This window comes from Lithobates pipiens, unplaced genomic scaffold (genome assembly GCF_037356315.1).
Source record: "Lithobates pipiens isolate NorthernLeopardFrog02 unplaced genomic scaffold, aLitPip1_a1.2 Scaffold_18, whole genome shotgun sequence".
In the NCBI taxonomy this organism is placed as follows: Eukaryota; Metazoa; Chordata; class Amphibia; order Anura; family Ranidae; genus Lithobates; species Lithobates pipiens.
This window is the reverse complement of record NW_027507758.1, coordinates 282,130,466-282,151,125: the sequence shown is the minus strand read 5'-3', so window position 1 is coordinate 282,151,125 and position 20,660 is coordinate 282,130,466. Positions and strand designations below refer to the sequence as shown.

General features: G+C 46.3%; 1 protein-coding gene across 1 annotated transcript; it reads left to right on the top strand.

Moving 5' to 3' along the window:
• The first annotated feature begins 14,232 nt into the window (after positions 1-14,232).
• On the top strand, positions 14,233-19,391 carry LOC143986705 (nephrocan-like). Its single transcript, XM_077485113.1, has 3 exons — positions 14,233-14,292; positions 15,981-16,882; positions 18,953-19,391. Exons 1-3 carry the CDS (start codon positions 14,233-14,235, stop codon positions 19,389-19,391), a joined length of 1,401 nt encoding a protein of 466 aa, XP_077341239.1.
• The last annotated feature ends 1,269 nt before the right edge of the window (positions 19,392-20,660 follow it).

The following is a 20,660-nucleotide window of genomic DNA, read 5'->3' as shown; positions in this document are numbered from 1 at the left end:
TCCCCCTGTTCCTGATCCCAGTTTTGTTTCCCCTTCCCATTTGCTCCCTACACCTCCAGGTTTACCTGCTTTCAGTGTTTCCCATTTGTATATATTGTATATAGTTAGTTGCAGGGGTCAAGTCCTGGGGAAAAAAGTGTGGGAACTCCCACCCAAGATCCACTCCCCCAACAAAAAAAAAATTATACGCTCATATTAGGGTTGCCACTTTTTCTTCAAGCCAAACCTGAACACTTTAGTGGCGCACAGCAAAAATTTTTTTTGGGGGATTCTGAAAAGGATTGCAAAAGACCTAGGACACCTTTGGGCGCTCCAAGGAGAATAGTAATGTGGCTTGCATAGTGCCCCCTCACCCTCACTGTTCTGCGCTGCATTACTGCCTTAATATTGTGTCCAGGTTTCAAGTAGACTGAAACCCGGACACAAGATTCAAAACCCGAACTGTCCGGGTGAATCCTGGACAGGTGGCAACCCTAGCTCATATGCACGAACACTTCAAAAGTGGTATTTTTCATCCAATTTTCGTATTGTGTGTATGAAGCTTAACTGTTAGTACATAAAAAATCAATTCTCAATAAACATAAATACGGTAATTCTCTGAATAATCAGCATTCATTCAATTGTGCTTTCATGCAAATATGAACATCATGTTCTGATCTTTATTGGGGAATTTTATTTTGTATATAGACTGTTTATGTGGTGAGTTTACACTTTTCATTGAACAGAGTTTGGATAACACAGGGTTAAACAGAAAGGTCATAAATGAACTGCAGATTATCTGGACAGAATGCTTGGGGAGATAGTGATGTGTTCCTGCTTAGGAGATGTATGTTAGCTTGGGGGGATGCAAACTCTGCAGGGCTCCAACACACACTCGCTGCTATTGCAACCCTTCACATATTTCAACATAAACTTCCCTCCTGGCATTAAACTTTGTCAGGTATTGTGCTCAGCTTATCACCCTAAACTGATGTTCCTCCCTCAGCTTACCTCTCTCCCTGCATGTCCTGTGAGCAAAATAGCTGTGCTCCTCCTCTGGGTTCTCTCATCATATGGCACTGAAGATAGAGGAGGGGGGATTCAGCAGGACACACAGAGCAAGTATGCAGGAGACTGGGGGGGGTGGGGGGTGAGGAGACAGAAAATCAGGAGGGGCCGGTGGGGAGGAGCCCTGGTTAGTTGTTAGGCTTCTGTTTGTTAGTTATTAGTCAGGCACTTTGACACTGGCAGGGCTCGAGTCCTGCGGGAACGCGTGGGAACGGCGTCCCCGCACTTTTTTCACAGCAGGAACGCCGTTCCCTTTGCAGGACCAGAGCCGCCCGAGGCTCTAGCACAGTCTGCTAGCTGCTTTGTCTTCACAGAGCTGACATCGGAAGAGCAGCACAGTGATGCACGGAGGGCAGGGGCTGGCTCAGTTAACTGATTGGTTAATAGAACTGCTCGGCATTCTATCAACCAATCAGTTAACTGGGGCAGGTCCCGCCCTCTGTCCATCCCTTTGCTGCACTTCCGATGTCATCTGCTGTGTCCTGTGTAAGGTAAGACAGGGAAGAGGGCACTGTTATGAAGGAGGGAGGGGGAAAGTATCAGAAACAGAAAGGAATGAGGAGGGGTGATATAAAAGGGAGGCAGGGCAGGAATGTGAAGGGGGGTTCTACAAAGGGGGTGAGGACAGGAATGTAAAGGAGGTGCCATAAAGGGGCTGAGGACATGTTTAAATTTTAAAACTAGCTACTTGGTCATCTTCTGTACTATGTCGCATTCGCAGTCTGATCATCTCCTGTAGTATGTCGCATTCGCAGTCTGATCATCTCCTGTAGTATGTCGCATTCACAGTCTGGTCATCTCCTGTAGTCGCATTCGCAGTCTGGTCATCTCCTGTAGTCGCATTCGCAGTCTGGTCATCTCCTGTAGTCGCATTCGCACTCTGGTTATCTCCTGTAGTCGCATTCGCAGTCTGATCATCTCCTGTAGTCGCATTCGCAGTCTGGTCATCTCCTGTAGTCGCATTCGCAGTCTGGTCATCTCCTGTAGTCTCATTCCCGGTCTGGTCATCTCCTGTACTATGTCGCAGTCTGGTCATCTCCTGTAGTCGCATTCGCAGTCTGGTCATCTCCTGTAGTTACATTCGCAGTCTAGTCATCTCCTGTAGTTACATTCGCAGTCTGGTCATCTCCTGTAGTTACATTCGCAGTCTAGTCATCTCCTGTACTATGTCGCATTCGCAGTCTGGTCATCTCCTGTAGTCACATTCGCAGTCTGGTCATCTCTTGTAGCATGTCGCATTTGCAGTCACTGTATTTTATGTGAAATATATATATGCATATGAGCGTAGTGATGGCCGAACGGTTCGCCCGGCGGTCGTTTCGCGGCGAATTTCCGACTTTCGCCGTCCGCGGGTTCGAACGCCTTTTTCCGTCGTTCGCCCCGGCGGACTTACGTGTTTAATGTATACAAGAACTTTAACCTTTCGTGACACGTTTATCATGTGTTACAGGACAACCAATTGAGACATGACAGCTCATGGACACTTGGACATTCCCCCTAACCTATAAATACACCCGATCCGGTGGCCATTTTACATTCTTTCTTCTGTCACTGTAGGGAAAGGATCCTGTGTGGAGTAGGGACAGAGAAAACGCTAGCTATTTGGTACACAAAAGTTCTTTTCAGGACTGGTATAGGTGTTAGGTCAGCAGCCTGAGTTTCTTTTGTCAGTTTAGATAAAGGGACAGAGCGCTGTATGCTGCTATTTTAGGGACAGCTCAGCCAGATTAGTCTTTCTTCATCATCATCATCATCATCATCATTAGCTGTTACTATCAGGTCCACAAAAGAGCTGTTCCAGCTAATCGTTCCAGCCTACTCTTTTTTGCCAATTTGTATAGGGACAGGCAGGAAGCAGTGTGTCAGGCAGTGAGGATAATTTTAAAGACTTGCTGTTACTATTAGTTCCACAAAGGTTCTTTTCAGGACTGGTATCAGTGGTACGGTAATAGGCTTGTACACGTATAATATTCTTTCTTCCAAATATAGAAAGAATATTATACTTGACTGCTGCCCTTCTGCTGCAGTCTGCTAATCATTCACAACTCACTTGTTCCACAAAGCTCTTTATCAGGACTGGTAACTTGGTCTGTCTAGGGTGCTACGGTACATAGGCTTGGGTGCGGTACAGTCTGCTGTTCTGTAAGGACCGCTATCGGTCCACAATACATAGGGTTGCCGTGCACTACTGCTGACCGCTGCCCTATACTGCAGCAGTCCTTCATTGGTATAGGGACTGACGTACAGTCTGCTAATCACTAACACACAACCTGCTTGGTCCACAAAAGTTCTTATAAGGACTGGTAACTTGGTATAGGGTGCTACGGTACATAGGCCTGAGTGCGTTACAGTCTGCTGTTCTGTAAGGACCGCTATCGGTCCACAATACATAGGGTTGCCGTGCACTACTGCTGACCGCTGCCCTATACTGCAGCAGTCCTTCAGCGGTATAGGGACTGACGCACAGTCTGCTAAACACTAACACACAACCTGCTTGGTCCACAAAAGTTTTTATAAGGACTGGTAACTTGGTATAGGGTGCTACGGTACATAGGCCTGAGTGCAGTACAGTCTGCTGTTCTGTAAGGACCGCTATCGGTCCACAATACATAGGGTTGCCGTGCACTACTGCTGACCGCTGCCCTATACTGCAGCAGTCCTTCATTGGTATAGGGACTGACGTACAGTCTGCTAATCACTAACACACAACCTGCTTGGTCCACAAAAGTTCTTATAAGGACTGGTAACTTGGTATAGGGTGCTACGGTACATAGGCCTGAGTGCGTTACAGTCTGCTGTTCTGTAAGGACCGCTATCGGTCCACAATACATAGGGTTGCCGTGCACTACTGCTGACCGCTGCCCTATACTGCAGCAGTCCTTCATTGGTATAGGGACTGACGTACAGTCTGCTAATCACTAACACACAACCTGCTTGTTCCACAAAAGTTCTTATAAGGACTGGTAACTTGGTATAGGGTGCTACGGTACATAGGCCTGAGTGCGTTACAGTCTGCTGTTCTGTAAGGACCGCTATCGGTCCACAATACATAGGGTTGCCGTGCACTACTGCTGACCGCTGCCCTATACTGCAGCAGTCCTTCATTGGTATAGGGACTGACGTACAGTCTGCTAATCACTAACACACAACCTGCTTGGTCCACAAAAGTTCTTATAAGGACTGGTAACTTGGTATAGGGTGCTACGGTACATAGGCCTGAGTGCGTTACAGTCTGCTGTTCTGTAAGGACCGCTATCGGTCCACAATACATAGGGTTGCCGTGCACTACTGCTGACCGCTGCCCTATACTGCAGCAGTCCTTCAGCGGTATAGGGACTGACGCACAGTCTGCTAAACACTAACACACAACCTGCTTGGTCCACAAAAGTTTTTATAAGGACTGGTAACTTGGTATAGGGTGCTACGGTACATAGGCCTGAGTGCGTTACAGTCTGCTGTTCTGTAAGGACCGCTATCGGTCCACAATACATAGGGTTGCCGTGCACTACTGCTGACCGCTGCCCTATACTGCAGCAGTCCTTCATTGGTATAGGGACTGACGTACAGTCTGCTAATCACTAACACACAACCTGCTTGGTCCACAAAAGTTCTTATAAGGACTGGTAACTTGGTATAGGGTGCTACGGTACATAGGCCTGAGTGCGTTACAGTCTGCTGTTCTGTAAGGACCGCTATCGGTCCACAATACATAGGGTTGCCGTGCACTACTGCTGACCGCTGCCCTATACTGCAGCAGTCCTTCAGCGGTATAGGGACTGACGCACAGTCTGCTAAACACTAACACACAACCTGCTTGGTCCACAAAAGTTCTTATAAGGACTGGTAACTTGGTATAGGGTGCTACGGTACATAGGCCTGAGTGCAGTACAGTCTGCTGTTCTGTAAGGACCGCTATCGGTCCACAATACATAGGGTTGCCGTGCACTACTGCTGACCGCTGCCCTATACTGCAGCAGTCCTTCATTGGTATAGGGACTGACGTACAGTCTGCTAATCACTAACACACAACCTGCTTGGTCCACAAAAGTTCTTATAAGGACTGGTAACTTGGTATAGGGTGCTACGGTACATAGGCCTGAGTGCGTTACAGTCTGCTGTTCTGTAAGGACCGCTATCGGTCCACAATACATAGGGTTGCCGTGCACTACTGCTGACCGCTGCCCTATACTGCAGCAGTCCTTCATTGGTATAGGGACTGACGTACAGTCTGCTAATCACTAACACACAACCTGCTTGTTCCACAAAAGTTCTTATAAGGACTGGTAACTTGGTATAGGGTGCTACGGTACATAGGCCTGAGTGCGTTACAGTCTGCTGTTCTGTAAGGACCGCTATCGGTCCACAATACATAGGGTTGCCGTGCACTACTGCTGACCGCTGCCCTATACTGCAGCAGTCCTTCATTGGTATAGGGACTGACGTACAGTCTGCTAATCACTAACACACAACCTGCTTGTTCCACAAAAGTTCTTATAAGGACTGGTAACTTGGTATAGGGTGCTACGGTACATAGGCTTGAGTGCGGTACAGTCTGCTGTTCTGTAAGGACCGCTATCGGTCCACAATAGATAGGGTTGACGTGCACCACTGCTGACCGCTGCCCTATACTGCAGCAGTCCTTCAGCGGTATAGGGACTGACGTACAGTCTGCTAAACACTAATACACAACCTGCTTGGTCCACAAAAGTTCTTATAAGGACTGGTAACTTGGTATAGGGTGCTACGGTACATAGGCTTGAGTGCGGTACAGTCTGCTGTTCTGTAAGGACCGCTATCGGTCCACAATAGATAGGGTTGACGTGCACCACTGCTGACCGCTGCCCTATACTGCAGCAGTCCTTCAGCGGTATAGGGACTGACGCACAGTCTGCTAAACACTAACACACAACCTGCTTGGTCCACAAAAGTTTTTATAAGGACTGGTAACTTGGTATAGGGTGCTACGGTACATAGGCCTGAGTGCGTTACAGTCTGCTGTTCTGTAAGGACCGCTATCGGTCCACAATACATAGGGTTGCCGTGCACTACTGCTGACCGCTGCCCTATACTGCAGCAGTCCTTCATTGGTATAGGGACTGACGTACAGTCTGCTAATCACTAACACACAACCTGCTTGGTCCACAAAAGTTCTTATAAGGACTGGTAACTTGGTATAGGGTGCTACGGTACATAGGCCTGAGTGCGTTACAGTCTGCTGTTCTGTAAGGACCGCTATCGGTCCACAATACATAGGGTTGCCGTGCACTACTGCTGACCGCTGCCCTATACTGCAGCAGTCCTTCAGCGGTATAGGGACTGACGCACAGTCTGCTAAACACTAACACACAACCTGCTTGGTCCACAAAAGTTTTTATAAGGACTGGTAACTTGGTATAGGGTGCTACGGTACATAGGCCTGAGTGCAGTACAGTCTGCTGTTCTGTAAGGACCGCTATCGGTCCACAATACATAGGGTTGCCGTGCACTACTGCTGACCGCTGCCCTATACTGCAGCAGTCCTTCATTGGTATAGGGACTGACGTACAGTCTGCTAATCACTAACACACAACCTGCTTGTTCCACAAAAGTTCTTATAAGGACTGGTAACTTGGTATAGGGTGCTACGGTACATAGGCTTGAGTGCGGTACAGTCTGCTGTTCTGTAAGGACCGCTATCGGTCCACAATAGATAGGGTTGACGTGCACCACTGCTGACCGCTGCCCTATACTGCAGCAGTCCTTCAGCGGTATAGGGACTGACGTACAGTCTGCTAAACACTAATACACAACCTGCTTGGTCCACAAAAGTTCTTATAAGGACTGGTAACTTGGTATAGGGTGCTACGGTACATAGGCTTGAGTGCGGTACAGTCTGCTGTTCTGTAAGGACCGCTATCGGTCCACAATAGATAGGGTTGACGTGCACCACTGCTGACCGCTGCCCTATACTGCAGCAGTCCTTCAGCGGTATAGGGACTGACGCACAGTCTGCTAAACACTAACACACAACCTGCTTGGTCCACAAAAGTTTTTATAAGGACTGGTAACTTGGTATAGGGTGCTACGGTACATAGGCCTGAGTGCGTTACAGTCTGCTGTTCTGTAAGGACCGCTATCGGTCCACAATACATAGGGTTGCCGTGCACTACTGCTGACCGCTGCCCTATACTGCAGCAGTCCTTCATTGGTATAGGGACTGACGTACAGTCTGCTAATCACTAACACACAACCTGCTTGGTCCACAAAAGTTCTTATAAGGACTGGTAACTTGGTATAGGGTGCTACGGTACATAGGCCTGAGTGCGTTACAGTCTGCTGTTCTGTAAGGACCGCTATCGGTCCACAATACATAGGGTTGCCGTGCACTACTGCTGACCGCTGCCCTATACTGCAGCAGTCCTTCAGCGGTATAGGGACTGACGCACAGTCTGCTAAACACTAACACACAACCTGCTTGGTCCACAAAAGTTCTTATAAGGACTGGTAACTTGGTATAGGGTGCTACGGTACATAGGCTTGAGTGCGGTACAGTCTGCTGTTCTGTAAGGACCGCTATCGGTCCACAATAGATAGGGTTGACGTGCACCACTGCTGACCGCTGCCCTATACTGCAGCAGTCCTTCAGCGGTATAGGGACTGACGTACAGTCTGCTAAACACTAATACACAACCTGCTTGGTCCACAAAAGTTCTTATAAGGACTGGTAACTTGGTATAGGGTGCTACGGTACATAGGCTTGAGTGCGGTACAGTCTGCTGTTCTGTAAGGACCGCTATAGGTCCACAATAGATAGGGTTGACGTGCACCACTGCTGACCGCTCACCTATACTGCAGCAGTCCTTCAGCGGTATAGGGACTAAGAGTTTTGTCACAGGGTCATTTAAAAAATGACATGCAGAGGAAGAGGCAGGCCCTTCCGCAGGGGTGGTAGGGGTAGGGCAGGAGCAACAGGCTTGAGCCAAAGTGGGAAGTTGCAGAAGGTGCGTTCAATTACTTTAAAGGATGCACCAGACTTGGTTGAGTGGCTCGCTCAGCCTTACTCTTCTGCACCCTCCTCATCCTCTCGATCTGCACCCTCTTCTTCACTCTCTGCTATGTGCACCCCCAAAGACACTACCACCAACAACACGACCACCACCACCACCACCACATACCTTCCGCTTGAGTCACTGGAATTATTTTCCGATCCATATCAAGAGGACATTTCTGATGCGCAGCCACTCTTGGTATTGGATCAGGAAGAGGAGGTAGCAACAAGCGCTACTCAGCAGTCTGACGCCAGTACCCAGATCAGCCCAAGGAGGAGGTTGGTCCCCGGTGTTGCTGCCTACTCTACTTATAGCGGTGGGGAAGGTGACGTTGATGATGACGTGTCTAGTGATGTCACGTGGGTGCCCACAAGAGAGGAAGAGGAGGGGAGTTCAGAGGGAGATATGGACCAGCAGATAGGGAGGAGAAGCAGCAATGACTTACATTGCACAGCAGGGACAAAGCAGACTGCAAATGTATCAGGAGCGAGTCATCGACCATGTACGGTCACATCTGGCGCTCCCAGGACACCGGCACATGGCTCCGCAGTGTGGGCTTTTTTTAACGTGTCCGCTGCTGACAATAGCGTTGCCATCTGCAATCTTTGCAGTCAACGCGTTAGTCGCGGTAAGCCCAATACTCACCTAGGGACGACCGCCTTAAGAAGGCACATGAGCAGCCATCACCGAGCCCAGTGGGAGCAACGGAACACACAAAGCCACACTGCAGGCTCTCACCGTCCAGCCTCGTCTTCTACTTCTCCTTCTCCTCTCTCCTCACAATTGTCCTCCACTCCACCTTCCATCACGCCAAGCTCACATTTTTCTGCAAAAAGGCAGGCTTCCGTGGGCCTAATGTTTGAGCGTAAAAAAATGATGACGCCGGATAACCCTCTTGCCCAACGGTTGGCGGCTGGCTTGTCAGAACTCATAGCCCGCCAACTACTGCCATATAAACTGGTGGACTCGGAGGCCTTTCGCAAATTTGTGGCCATTGGAACACCACAATGGAAGGTCCCAGGAAGGAAGTATTTCTCAGAGAAGGGCATCCCAGAGCTATATGGCCATGTTCAGCGGCAAGTGAATGTATCTCTGGCACACAGTGTCGGTGCCAAGATACATCTGACCACAGACACGTGGTCTAGCAAACACGGGCAGGGAAGGTATATCAGTTTTACTGCCCACTGGGTGAACCTTCTGACGGCCGTCAAGCATGTAACCCGTGGCACCCGTGTAGATTTGGTTTTACCGCCACGGATTGCATGCAGGCCTGACTCTTCTTCTCCTCCTCCTACTCCATCCTCCTCCCTCTCCTCCTCAGCTGCCTCCTCCTTTTCCGCTGCTAGCGTCTCTTCCACTGCACCGCCCAAGCTCCCCAGAACCTATTCCACATGCCAGGTGAGACGTTGCCATGCCGTGCTGCGTCTGTTGTGCCTGGAAGCAAAGAGCCACACTGGCCCGGCACTCCTTTCAGCTTTGCGTTCACAGGCAGATGAGTGGCTAACACCGCTCAATTTGACAGTTGGTAAAGTGGTGTGTGACAACGGTGCCAATCTGCTTAGCGCATTGAAACAGGGCAAAATCACGCACGTGCCGTGCATGGCACACGTCTTAAACTTGGTCGTGCAGCGATTCCTTGTCAAATACCCTGGGGTCCAGGACATCTTGCGGCAGGCAAGGAAAATCTCGGCCCATTTCAGAAGATCTTACACGGCCATGGCTCGCCTTGCTGACATTCAGCGGCGACACCATCTGCCGGTCAGACGTCTTATTTGCGATTGCCCGACGCGATGGAACTCAACCTTCTATATGCTTGATAGGCTGCTCCAGCAGAAACGTGCAGTTAACGTCTACCTGTATGAACTCTGCGAAAGAAACGGTTCTGGGGAGCTGGGTTTTTTTTCACCGCGCCAGTGGCTGCTCATGCGCGACACATGCAGACTTCTGCGGCCATTTGAGGAGATCACCAAACTGGTCAGTCGCAGCCATGGCGCCATCAGTGACATGGTACCTTATGCCTTCTTTCTGGAGCGTGCATTGCGTCGTGTCATTGATCAGGCTGTGGAGGAGCAGGAGCGGGAAGATGAGGAAGTCGCAATGCTGGATGAATTCCCAGGGGGGGCTACTCTATCTGAGACAAGTCAACAACAGGAGTCTGATGAGGAGTCAGAGGAGGATGGTGCCGGGGCGGATGAGCAGGAGCAAGAAGAGCATGCTTTAAACCTTTCTGGGATCCCTGTTGTGCGAGGATGGGGAGAGGAGAATGAAGAGGACGACATTATCCTGGATGATGAGCAGGAGCCAGGCCACCACACCGCTTCCACTTTAGTGCAAATGGGGGCCTTCATGCTCCAGTGTTTTAATAGGGACCCCCGTATAAAAAGCATGAGGGTCAAGGACCAGTACTGGGTGGCAACGTACTTAGACCCCCGGTACAAACACAAAATGGCGGAAATGTTACCGCCGTCGCAGAGGGCTGTCAGAATGCAGCACTTCCAGGCCTTGCTTCGAGAAATGCTGCATTCTGCTTTTGCGTGCGCTGGCAGAGGAGCAATTCCCACTCCCAGAGAAGGATTTGCGGGTACCAATCCAACAGCGCCTGCAAGAAGAGGCCGGTTTGAAGATGTGTTGGTGACTTCGGATATGAGGTCATTCTTTCAGCCGACCCATCGACAGGTGTCATCCGGATCCAGCATCAGGGAACGCCTAGACCGTCAGGTGTCCGACTACATTGGGTTAACGGCCGATGTGGACGCTCTGAGGAGTGATGAACCCCTAGACTACTGGGTGGGCAGGCTTGACCTCTGGCCAGAGCTTGCCCAATTTGCAATCGAACTGTTGGCTTGCCCCTCATCCAGTGTCCTGTCCGAAAGGACGTTCAGCGCAGCAGGGGGGATTGTGACCGATAAGCGTACTCGCCTAGCTCACCACAGTGTTAACTACCTCACATTTCTAAAAATGAATGAGGCATGGATCTCGGAGGAATTCAACACATGTGATCAGTAGACCATGTATATGTCTATAAACAATTTTTGGAATCAAGCACACAGACCTTCTTAATTCATTTGGCTCACTTCCCTGACCCAAAAAAGCACACCGTACTATATGCCCCTACCCTCCTCTTTGAAGAGGTTGAGCGGTGTCATATTTCTACTGGGGCTGCTTATTATGAGGGGTTCCCACCATCCCTGTGCTGTGCTGACTTCCTCCTGGGTGTTCTTATTATGAGGGGCTCCCACCATCCCTGTGCTGTGCTGACTTCCTCCTGGGGGTTCTTATTATGAGGGGATCACACCATCCCTGTGCTGTGCTGACTTCCTCCTGGGGCTGCTTACGGTGCTGCTGTCAGCGCTGTATGTCACGGAGCTGCTGTCAGCGCTGTATGTCACGGAGCTGCTGTCAGCGCTGTATGTCACGGAGCTGCTGTCAGCGCTGTATGTCACGGAGCTGCTGTCAGCGCTGTATGTCACGGAGCTGCTGTCAGCGCTGTATGTCACGGAGCTGCTGTCAGCGCTGTATGTCACGGAGCTGCTGTCAGCGCTGTATGTCACGGAGCTGCTGTCAGCGCTGTATGTCACGGAGCTGCTGTCAGCGCTGTATGTCACGGAGCTGCTGTCAGCGCTGTATGTCACGGTGCTGCTGTCAGCGCTGTATGTCACGGAGCTGCTGTCAGCGCTGTATGTCACGGAGCTGCTGTCAGTGCTGTATGTCACGGAGCTGCTGTCAGCGCTGTATGTCACGGAGCTGCTGTCAGCGCTGTATGTCACGGAGCTGCTGTCAGCGCTGTATGTCACGGTGCTGCTGTCAGCGCTGTATGTCACGGAGCTGCTGTCAGCGCTGTATGTCACGGAGCTGCTGTCAGCGCTGTATGTCACGGAGCTGCTGTCAGCGCTGTATGTCACGGAGCTGCTGTCAGCGCTGTATGTCACGGAGCTGCTGTCAGCGCTGTATGTCACGGTGCTGATGTCAGTGCTCTGTATTACGGTGCTGCTGTCAGTGCTCTGTATCTCCTGCACCCTCTTGTTTGCCTACCCTGGTCCCTGACCTTCCCTCTCCTCCATTGCCTTCATTAGCTCCATAGTCCTGAATTGTCAGAACAATTTCCCAAATAAAAAAAAAATGCTTGTAGTTATCGATCCCAAATTCACCTCATACATGTATTATGCTATTGTCCAGGTGGTGGGACTACGTGCTACCCCCTAATAATTACCCCGTGGCCGCAAATTCGACCTAAAGGTTTGCGAAATTCGCCTCCCATTGAAGTCAATGGAGCCCGCGGCGAACGGTCGTTTTCGCGAACGTTTGTGTCCGTTCGCGTTTCGCGTTCGCGAAACGTCCCGTCGGAAGTTCGTCCATCACTATATGAGCGTATCTTTTTTTTTTTTTTTTTGGTAGGGGAGTGGATCTTGGGTGGGAGTTCCCACACTTTTTTCCCCAGGACTTGACCCCTGGACACTGGGTTTATTTGTCCACTTATATTTTTGTGCTTTCTGTGTGCTGGTGTTTGGAATAATTTTGTTTCACTGTAAAGAAATCTCACTCAAAGCATATACATTCTAGCCACACAAGTCTGGCCACCTCTGTTGCTGATTCCTGACATGCTATTTATGAGGATAATTGCAAGTGGCTGTGTTCTGTGATGTTTCATTGAAGTACCTATTCATATGCTAGCCTTACCAGTCGAAAAATCATTCAAACCCGTTTTCGAAATACGAACGCACGGTCGTCTGAGCAAACAATATTGCCATCATGTAATGACCAAATTTCAAACAATAAATAAGCCAGTAAATGGACCTAAATGAGTTAGTTACTCGTTTGTTTTTTGCTTCTGGGTCACATACAGTATGTGCAGTACCAACAGTTCAATTTTTAACAGGCAAAACACATTACCCTTTCAATTTATGGTCCATTTGGCAGACGTTTTCCAAACTTTTCCTTCGATTTTTTTGGCTCAAAAACGTCACAACGGATTTTCAATTTGTGTACATTAACTGGAAGAAAAACGAACAAATTGTCCAAATGACAGATTTTCGAATGATTTTTCGGCTAGTGTATGGGAACCATTTGGTAAATACCCTGTTATCATAGGGTATTATAGAAACTATGCTATAGAGCTAGATTGCTGTCTAGAGTCCATGTTTGTGTGGCTTTGTTTCGTTAATTGCAGGCTACAGTTACTCCCTGTGTAATTGTTCAGCAAATTACCAGTTCTGCTAAAAAATTTGTATTAGATGTGCTGACCTCATATGCTTTTATTTATTTGCACCTGTATCCATCTTTAGGATCACAAAGTAACAGTAGCCACACCTAGATGGATAATTCACTTTATCAGCTCTCTGTTTCTTTTCTCAAAGTTGTATCCTATACAAAGCAATCCAGTGATGCATTTGCACGTAGAAACAGACTAAGCCCCTGTACACACGGTCGGAGATTTCCACAACCAAATCCGTCGGATTTTGCCCATCGGATTTTGTCCGTCGGATCTTGTCCGAAACTGTTGCATACACACGGTCGGACAAAGTTGGCGAAAAAATCCAATCTTTCAGAACGTGATGACGTAATTTCGTTACGATGGGACTACATTCAGGCTAGTAGCCAATAGCTTTGATGTAGGAATTTGATCTGAGCATGCGTGGCACTTGGTCCGATCAAAATTCTCTACACATGATCGGAGTATGTCCAATCAGCCCAGTTGGTCGGGAAATATTTCCAACATGTTGGAAAATTGGGTCCGACGGATATTCCGACGGAATCAGTCCGATGCATACCACACACAGTCGGATTATCCGACGACACGGTCCGATAGGACACATTCCGACAGATTCTCTGACCGTGTGTACAAGGGCTAAAAGCTTTTACAATCAGTTGCTGTGGTAAATTAGCCATACATTAGTAGATTTTTAAAAAATTCTGGTTACATTCGATGACCTGATAATAAATGTCATTCACAAGTTCTTCAAAATTTTGTTTGCTTGTAACATTCAATTTTAAAATGAAAACCACATTTACTGTTGGAAATGTGTTTGTTCCAGAAAAAAATAAATCCATCCTTCTCTTACAAATCTAATTATCACTAAGGTTGAAAACGAATGCCAATTTGATTCCATCAAAGGAGTGTTCTTAAAATGAAATTTTTTAAGTGAAATTCTATTAGCATATGGCCAGCTTTACCAGTAACATTTCCAGACAGGAGAAGTACAGGAGAAGTACAGGAGAAGTACAGCCAAAACTCACACAGATACTCTGACAGATCTGGAGGAGACTTGCATGGCACCAATTATCTGATGAGCACTGGTGCAATGCTTTACAGGCTCAAAAAAATATATACTGTATACATGCACATTTTTTTACCTGCAAAAAAATGTGCATTTATTATTTTTTTCTAAAAAGGGAACTTATCCTTTAACTTGCTGAAGTAACATGTAGGTAGGTTGCAGTGTGGTGCGGTGGCAATAACACACACAGTCGCAGTGCAATGAAAGAACATGTATTGAAATAATACAATGACAGTTTACAAATAATCCAGTGGGAGGGCAGCCCAGCTGGGAACCCTTAATGGTCCAACAGCATGTAGAGAGCAGGATTCAGCCAAACTGACAGCGCCTGTTGAGAGAGGCAGGATTTGGCCTTGCCGCCCTGTGCCCAAGCAGGAACAGAGAATGTCCAGAGAATTTGCAAACCCTACACATTTTGTTCTTTCCCTGCCGCTAGTTCTGTCCCTATTGGGTTGGGTACCTGTCCCTACTCTACCAACTCGCAAAATGCACGCTATAGCCGAATGACAGCCACAGCGCAGATCTGAATTTCCAGAAGGCTGTCATAGAATGTCCTCCCCTTTGCGCGCTCCCTGCGCAAAGCCCCCTGCAGGGCGTGCGCGGCGCCTGCTGCGATCACCGAGTCACCGTGACTCGGGTGATCACCGATCCGAGTAAGGGGCCAATCCCGGCCCCTTTCCATGTGATCAGCTGTCAGCCAATGACAGCTGATCACGTGTATAAACAAACGATCGGTAATCAGCTTTTTTTTCTCTTCACGCTGACAGCGTGAGGAGAAAAAAAAGCCGGTCACTGGCTTATGCTCAAGGGACATCAGTCCCGAAGAGGAAGAAGGCACATCTGCCTCCTCCTCTGTGCCTCCAAGTTACACCTGTCATTGCCCACAGTGCCCACCACTGCCACCTATCAATGCCCACAAGTGTCACCTCTCAATGCCTACCAGTGGTGCCAATCAGTGCCTCATCAGTGCCTAGCAGTGCTGCCTTTCAGTTTAACCCATCAGTGCCCATCACTGCCACCCATTAGTGCCCATCACTGCCATCTATCAGTGCCACCTATTAGTTGCCACTTGTCAGTGCCCACCAATGCCACCTATCAATGGCCTTCAGTGCCACCTCTCAGTGCTGCCTATCAGTGCCACCTATCAGTGCCCACCAGTGCCGTCCTATTGGTGCCCATCAGTGCAGCCCATCGGTACCCATCAGTGCAGCCTCATCAGCGTACATCAATGAAGGAGAAAAATTACCTGTTTGCAAAATTTTATAACAAAATATAAAAATAATTTTTTTTTTTTAATTCGTTCTTTTAAAAAAAATTTAACAAAAAAAAACCGCAGAGGTGATCAAATACCACCAAAAGAAAGCACAGTGTTGTATGACCACGCCATTGTCATTCAAAGTGCGACAGCGCTGAAAGCTGAAAATTAATCTGGACAAGAGGGGGGTTTAAGTGCCCAGTAAGCAAGTGGTTAATACAGTGCATAGGGAAAATCTTAGTTTATGGTCCTACTTGTGGCCAAAGATACACTTTAAAGTCAGCTATTTATATGGCAAACATCTTGAATTTAATACATAAAAAGGCATAAAAGACATTTAATAGCATTTAATATTATAATTCCTTTTTTCCCCAGGTCTCAGACTTCGCTGGCCTGTCTGGTTTGCAAGAATTGGTGCTCTTTTCCAGTGGGACAGAGACAACTGAAAATAACACATTTAAAGCACTGAGTAACTTGATAGTGTTGGAAGTATGGAAGAATAAGTTAACAACTATTCCCAGATCACTTCCACCAAGCATGGAAGTTTTGAAACTTGGAGACAATTCCATTCGTTCTGTTCATCACTATGATTTTAATGGATTAACCAAGCTAAAGGTGCTTGAAATCCAGAACAACATACTGGTGACATTGTCCTTTGACACGTTCTCTATGTTGACAAATATACAGCGCCTGATCCTGGACAGTAACGGAATGCAAAGCATAACTGGAACAGCTAAGCTGACACAACTAAGATACCTAAGCTTGGAGAACAACAAGATGCTCTTCTTTCATGAAAATTTCTTTTCACACTTTCCAAGCTTGCAATTTCTTAAGCTGGGAGGAAACCAACTGGCTAAAATTCCAGCGCAACTTCCCCGATCACTACTTTCTTTAAAGCTTGAGAGGAATAATATAAAAAATGTTCGTGTCCGAGATGTAAAGCAGTTGGAAAATCTATCTGAACTTAACCTTTCTGGGAACCAACTTTCCTCAGCAGATGGTATCCAGTCTATTGTCAATCTTACCTCTTTAGATCTGACCAAGAACCACCTCTCTTCTCTCCCGAATAAACTACCAATCAAATTACAGAGACTTGACTGCAGTAATAACCAGATTTCAAGAGTGACAGCACAAGACATAAAGGGACTGTCAAACCTTAAACATTTGTTCCTGGACAATAATGGAATGATTCAGTTTGAAGAGAAAATACTCCAAGGGTGTATTCACTTGTCCAACTTGGCCATGGAACAAAACCTTCTGGCCTCAATTCCACAGGGGTAAGTATGTTACCTACTAGACAGTGGATGATGTCAAACTGGCAAATATATAATATAATAAAATAAATTAAATTAAACTGCTGCTCTTCTTCATTTGATTCAGAGCCAGTAGCTATATTAATCAAGTCTACAGAGCACATGCATTAAACAAGGTGTCTAGGGGCGCATTACAAAGGGGTAGTGAGAGAGTAGGACATGGCACTTGTGTAGCTCCCCTGGTTGGCCATGGACCATTTCAAAGAGTGCAAACCAAGGATGGGCATAGTTTGGAACTCTTGATGAGCTCAGCTCCCATAAGCCAGTCATAGATGGTTCAAATCTTGGCCAGTTCAGCAGAGACTGGCCGAGATTCGATCAATATAGGGGCAGACTGATTGTCAATCCATAAATCAATTTGGGTACTACCAGCATGTCAGATTTCTACATGCAATTATTGGCAGTGATTATAGCAGGAGGGATTCCCCCATCAACACTGCCTTATTTCTTAAAAGTGGTTGTAAACTCCATTCATTAAATTTGACCTAAGCACAGATATGCGTAGTGTTTAATTATCTCTTTCCAAAGCTCTGAGTGCCGTGTCTTTCTGCTGTTCCGTTCCTCTGTTATCTGCAGAGTCACTTCTGACAAGCTCTCCGACACACAAGATAATGGCAGCTGGAAATTTGTGTCGGGGAGGGTGCTTAGAGATAGATTAGCAGAGAGCTGGTCTAGTCACAGTAGAGCTCTGCATATTTCTTCATTTCTCTGCCTATGTGGAGATGGGATGTGTGCCTTTCTTTCAATCAGCTCTCACTCAGTATATTCCCGGACGACACACCCACTGCTGGAAAAGGAAGAAAGATTTGGTACACGATGTGCATGTTCTAAAGAATGTAGAAAGGGAAAGACAGCAGATATACAAGTAAAACTTATGTAGGGAAATTAGTTTCTGTGTAACATCTGAGGCTGTTCACTTCACTGGGTATAGGAGAGGGTTTACATCCACTTTAACCCCAGTCACACCAGAAGATTATGGAAGTTGGGGTGGCAAATGGGTACCTAGGAGGAGGACGATTTCTGCCAAACCAGGACACAGCAGAATAAGGAACATTTCATGTTGAAGGCAATATATCCTTGTGCTGATTTTCTTTTGTTTTATCAAAAAAATCTTTGGTTACAGCATACACTTTCATTTTTTAACATCAGCTTTGTAACAACAATACATACAGAAATGTTTTTGACAAACCAATATAAGCTTACTTGAAAAATCTCCTTTCATAACATGTTGTGAGTGCTTCCTGTCGGCTGGCTATCTCAACTCAGAGCACCTCTATACTTCCGAGGATAGGCTCTGTAAAATCCATGACACAGCAGTGCCTACTCACAGGGTATACTGAATATATGTCACAGAATTCCCAAAATAGGAATAGGCTGGAAATAAATAGGAAATATATGATTTTAAATTTTGACCATAGATACACTTTAACTGACATGCAGATCAAAGGTCACCTCTGCTCATGTATGAAACAATATTAGTAAATATTTGAGTTGTTACATCGTATTTCTCATTGAAACTTCTAAACAATGGCTGTTACCCCGTCCAGAAGCTTTGTTTTACACAGCAATTACTGCAGCCACTGCTGTAATGCAGAGCAAGTCTCTGCTGTCATTTTTGACAGCTGGGAGTTGTCTGCAATAGTGGCTGGTGGCAGGAAGAGGGCTAGCATACTCAATTTGAAACCCAGCCAGGACATGGAGTTTGCATGTTCTCCCTGTCCTTGCATGAATTCCCTTCCACTACTCTGGTTTCCTCCCACACTATAAAGACATTTTGGTAGGTTAATTGGTTCCTGTCTTAACTGCTCCTAGTATGTGTATGTATGTATGTGAGGTAGGAACCTTGAATTGTAAGCTTCTTCAGGCCAGGGACCGATGTGGATGTACAGTATTTAAAGTGCTGAGTAAATTATTAATGCTGTACAGTAAAAATACCTCAAATAAATAAATAAGGCTCATGCCCAGTGGAGCTTGTGTTTAGGGCTCAGCTGGTTAAAGTCAAGATAATTATGCTCCTGCTCTTATTTTTTTTAGGCTTCCGATGACCCTTACCCGGTTAGACCTCAAAGGCAACAAAATTGAACACATTGGAATTCATGATGTAAATAATTTGAAACAGCTTCAGGTTCTCAACCTTCGAAATAACAAAATCACTTCCCTAGATCACCAGGTTTTGGAGTGCTTGCCACGTTTGCAACACCTTTATTTAGATGGTAACCCCTGGAACTGCACTTGCAAACTTCTGAAGGTCAGAAATATATTAGTTGATAAAGGAACTGATATAAAAGAAGGACATTGTATCGAACCAAGTTACTGCCGAGGTGAAAGATGGATGTCCTCTGAAACTATGTTACGGCATTGTGGGAGCAGCTACACCTTTGACAAAAGAAAAGAATACAAGAAAAAGCTCAAATTTAATGAACTGCCTGACATGGAAAATGATGAAGACTATGATTATGACCTGATACACTGATGGGTTTTCTACTTTAAAGGTCCACCTCACTTATTATTAGAGTTTTTGGAATTGTTTTAAAGAGACAAAGTAATCATTATGAACATGTTTATGTTTGTAAGTAAAATTCACAAAATACAAATATAATAATGAAAGCTGGTATCCTGGACAAATTATTTTTAAGTACAGACATTTTTTTTATTTGGTTTAGTTTTTAATAGAATGGGGTAGAGTTAAAAGCATTGTACACTTTCAAATGTCTTTGTTGTTTTGAATAAATATTAGTGTAGTTGTATTATCCATGCTGTTTGTTTATTTTACCTTGTAATGCTGGGCTTACATGTTGTGACTACAGTTTGTAGTGTCAGGGCTGACATTTCCCTATGTCCATGTATTCATTCACCTAGCTCATTCCTGTTTTCTAAAGGGACAGGCCTTACCATTTCCTCTGTGTTGCATCACAAATGTAGGAATACTAATGCGATGAAAGACTGTATGGTGATCTCTCTGTTACTACTCTGCTGGTTTGTGTCTGTGCCAGATTAAATTACTGTTTAGCCCTCACCTGCAGAGCACTAGACTCAGGGATTGTGGAATATGTAGTTTCTTCACAGGAAATGTAATTTTTTTAAATACAGAGATCATACACAACCTGCCCCATATTAGAGCACAAACAGAAACCCGACATAGAAATTAAGATTTACTCTACTATAGGGTATACATACAGGACAAAAAAACAACAACCTAAAAATGACTTGATTAATGCACATCTTATGCAGGTGGAAAATACAAGGTAGGTTTATAATGTCAGTTTATTTTTCCATCTGCGACCTAATTGGGTAGATGCCATCTCACTTCCTGTCCCTGTGATGCCTTTAAATTGAGATAATCACTAGGGCAGGAAGGCACAGACTGCAATGAAACAATGCCAGGAGTTCTAAACCTGCATTACTTTACTAAAAAAGTTTTTAGCTTTTTTATTTGTCCCTGTTGGAGAGAGTTCTTACATTTTATTTTCCTAGTTGCAGGTGAGGAGAAACATTCCTGATAAGGACACAAACAGTAAAATCCTGCCAAAGGTTCCAGCCCTTTCCATGCTCTGTCCAAAACTTAATAAACCATTTTGACTAGAGTCAAGTTTTAACCTGTTTCTGCTTGCACTATAGCTGAATGATGGCTGCAGCGCAGGCTTACTTTGCTGGGAGGGCATCTATTGATGTCCTCCCATAATTGCACTTCCCGCGTGCCCCCTGGACTCAGCTGATGACAGATCGGGGTAAAGGGCCAATC

What these genes read in the sequence shown, in the direction of transcription:
- LOC143986705 (XM_077485113.1), top strand. Translation starts at nt 14,233, where the DNA reads ATGGCCAGCTTTACCAGTAACATTTCCAGACAGGAGAAGTACAGGAGA. An exon ending in ACAGGAGAAGTACAGGAGAA is followed by an intron (nt 14,293 to 15,980) that starts GTACAGCCAAAA and finishes TTTTTTCCCCAG; the next exon opens with GTCTCAGACTTCGCTGGCCT. An exon ending in CTGGCCTCAATTCCACAGGG is followed by an intron (nt 16,883 to 18,952) that starts GTAAGTATGTTA and finishes TATTTTTTTTAG; the next exon opens with GCTTCCGATGACCCTTACCC.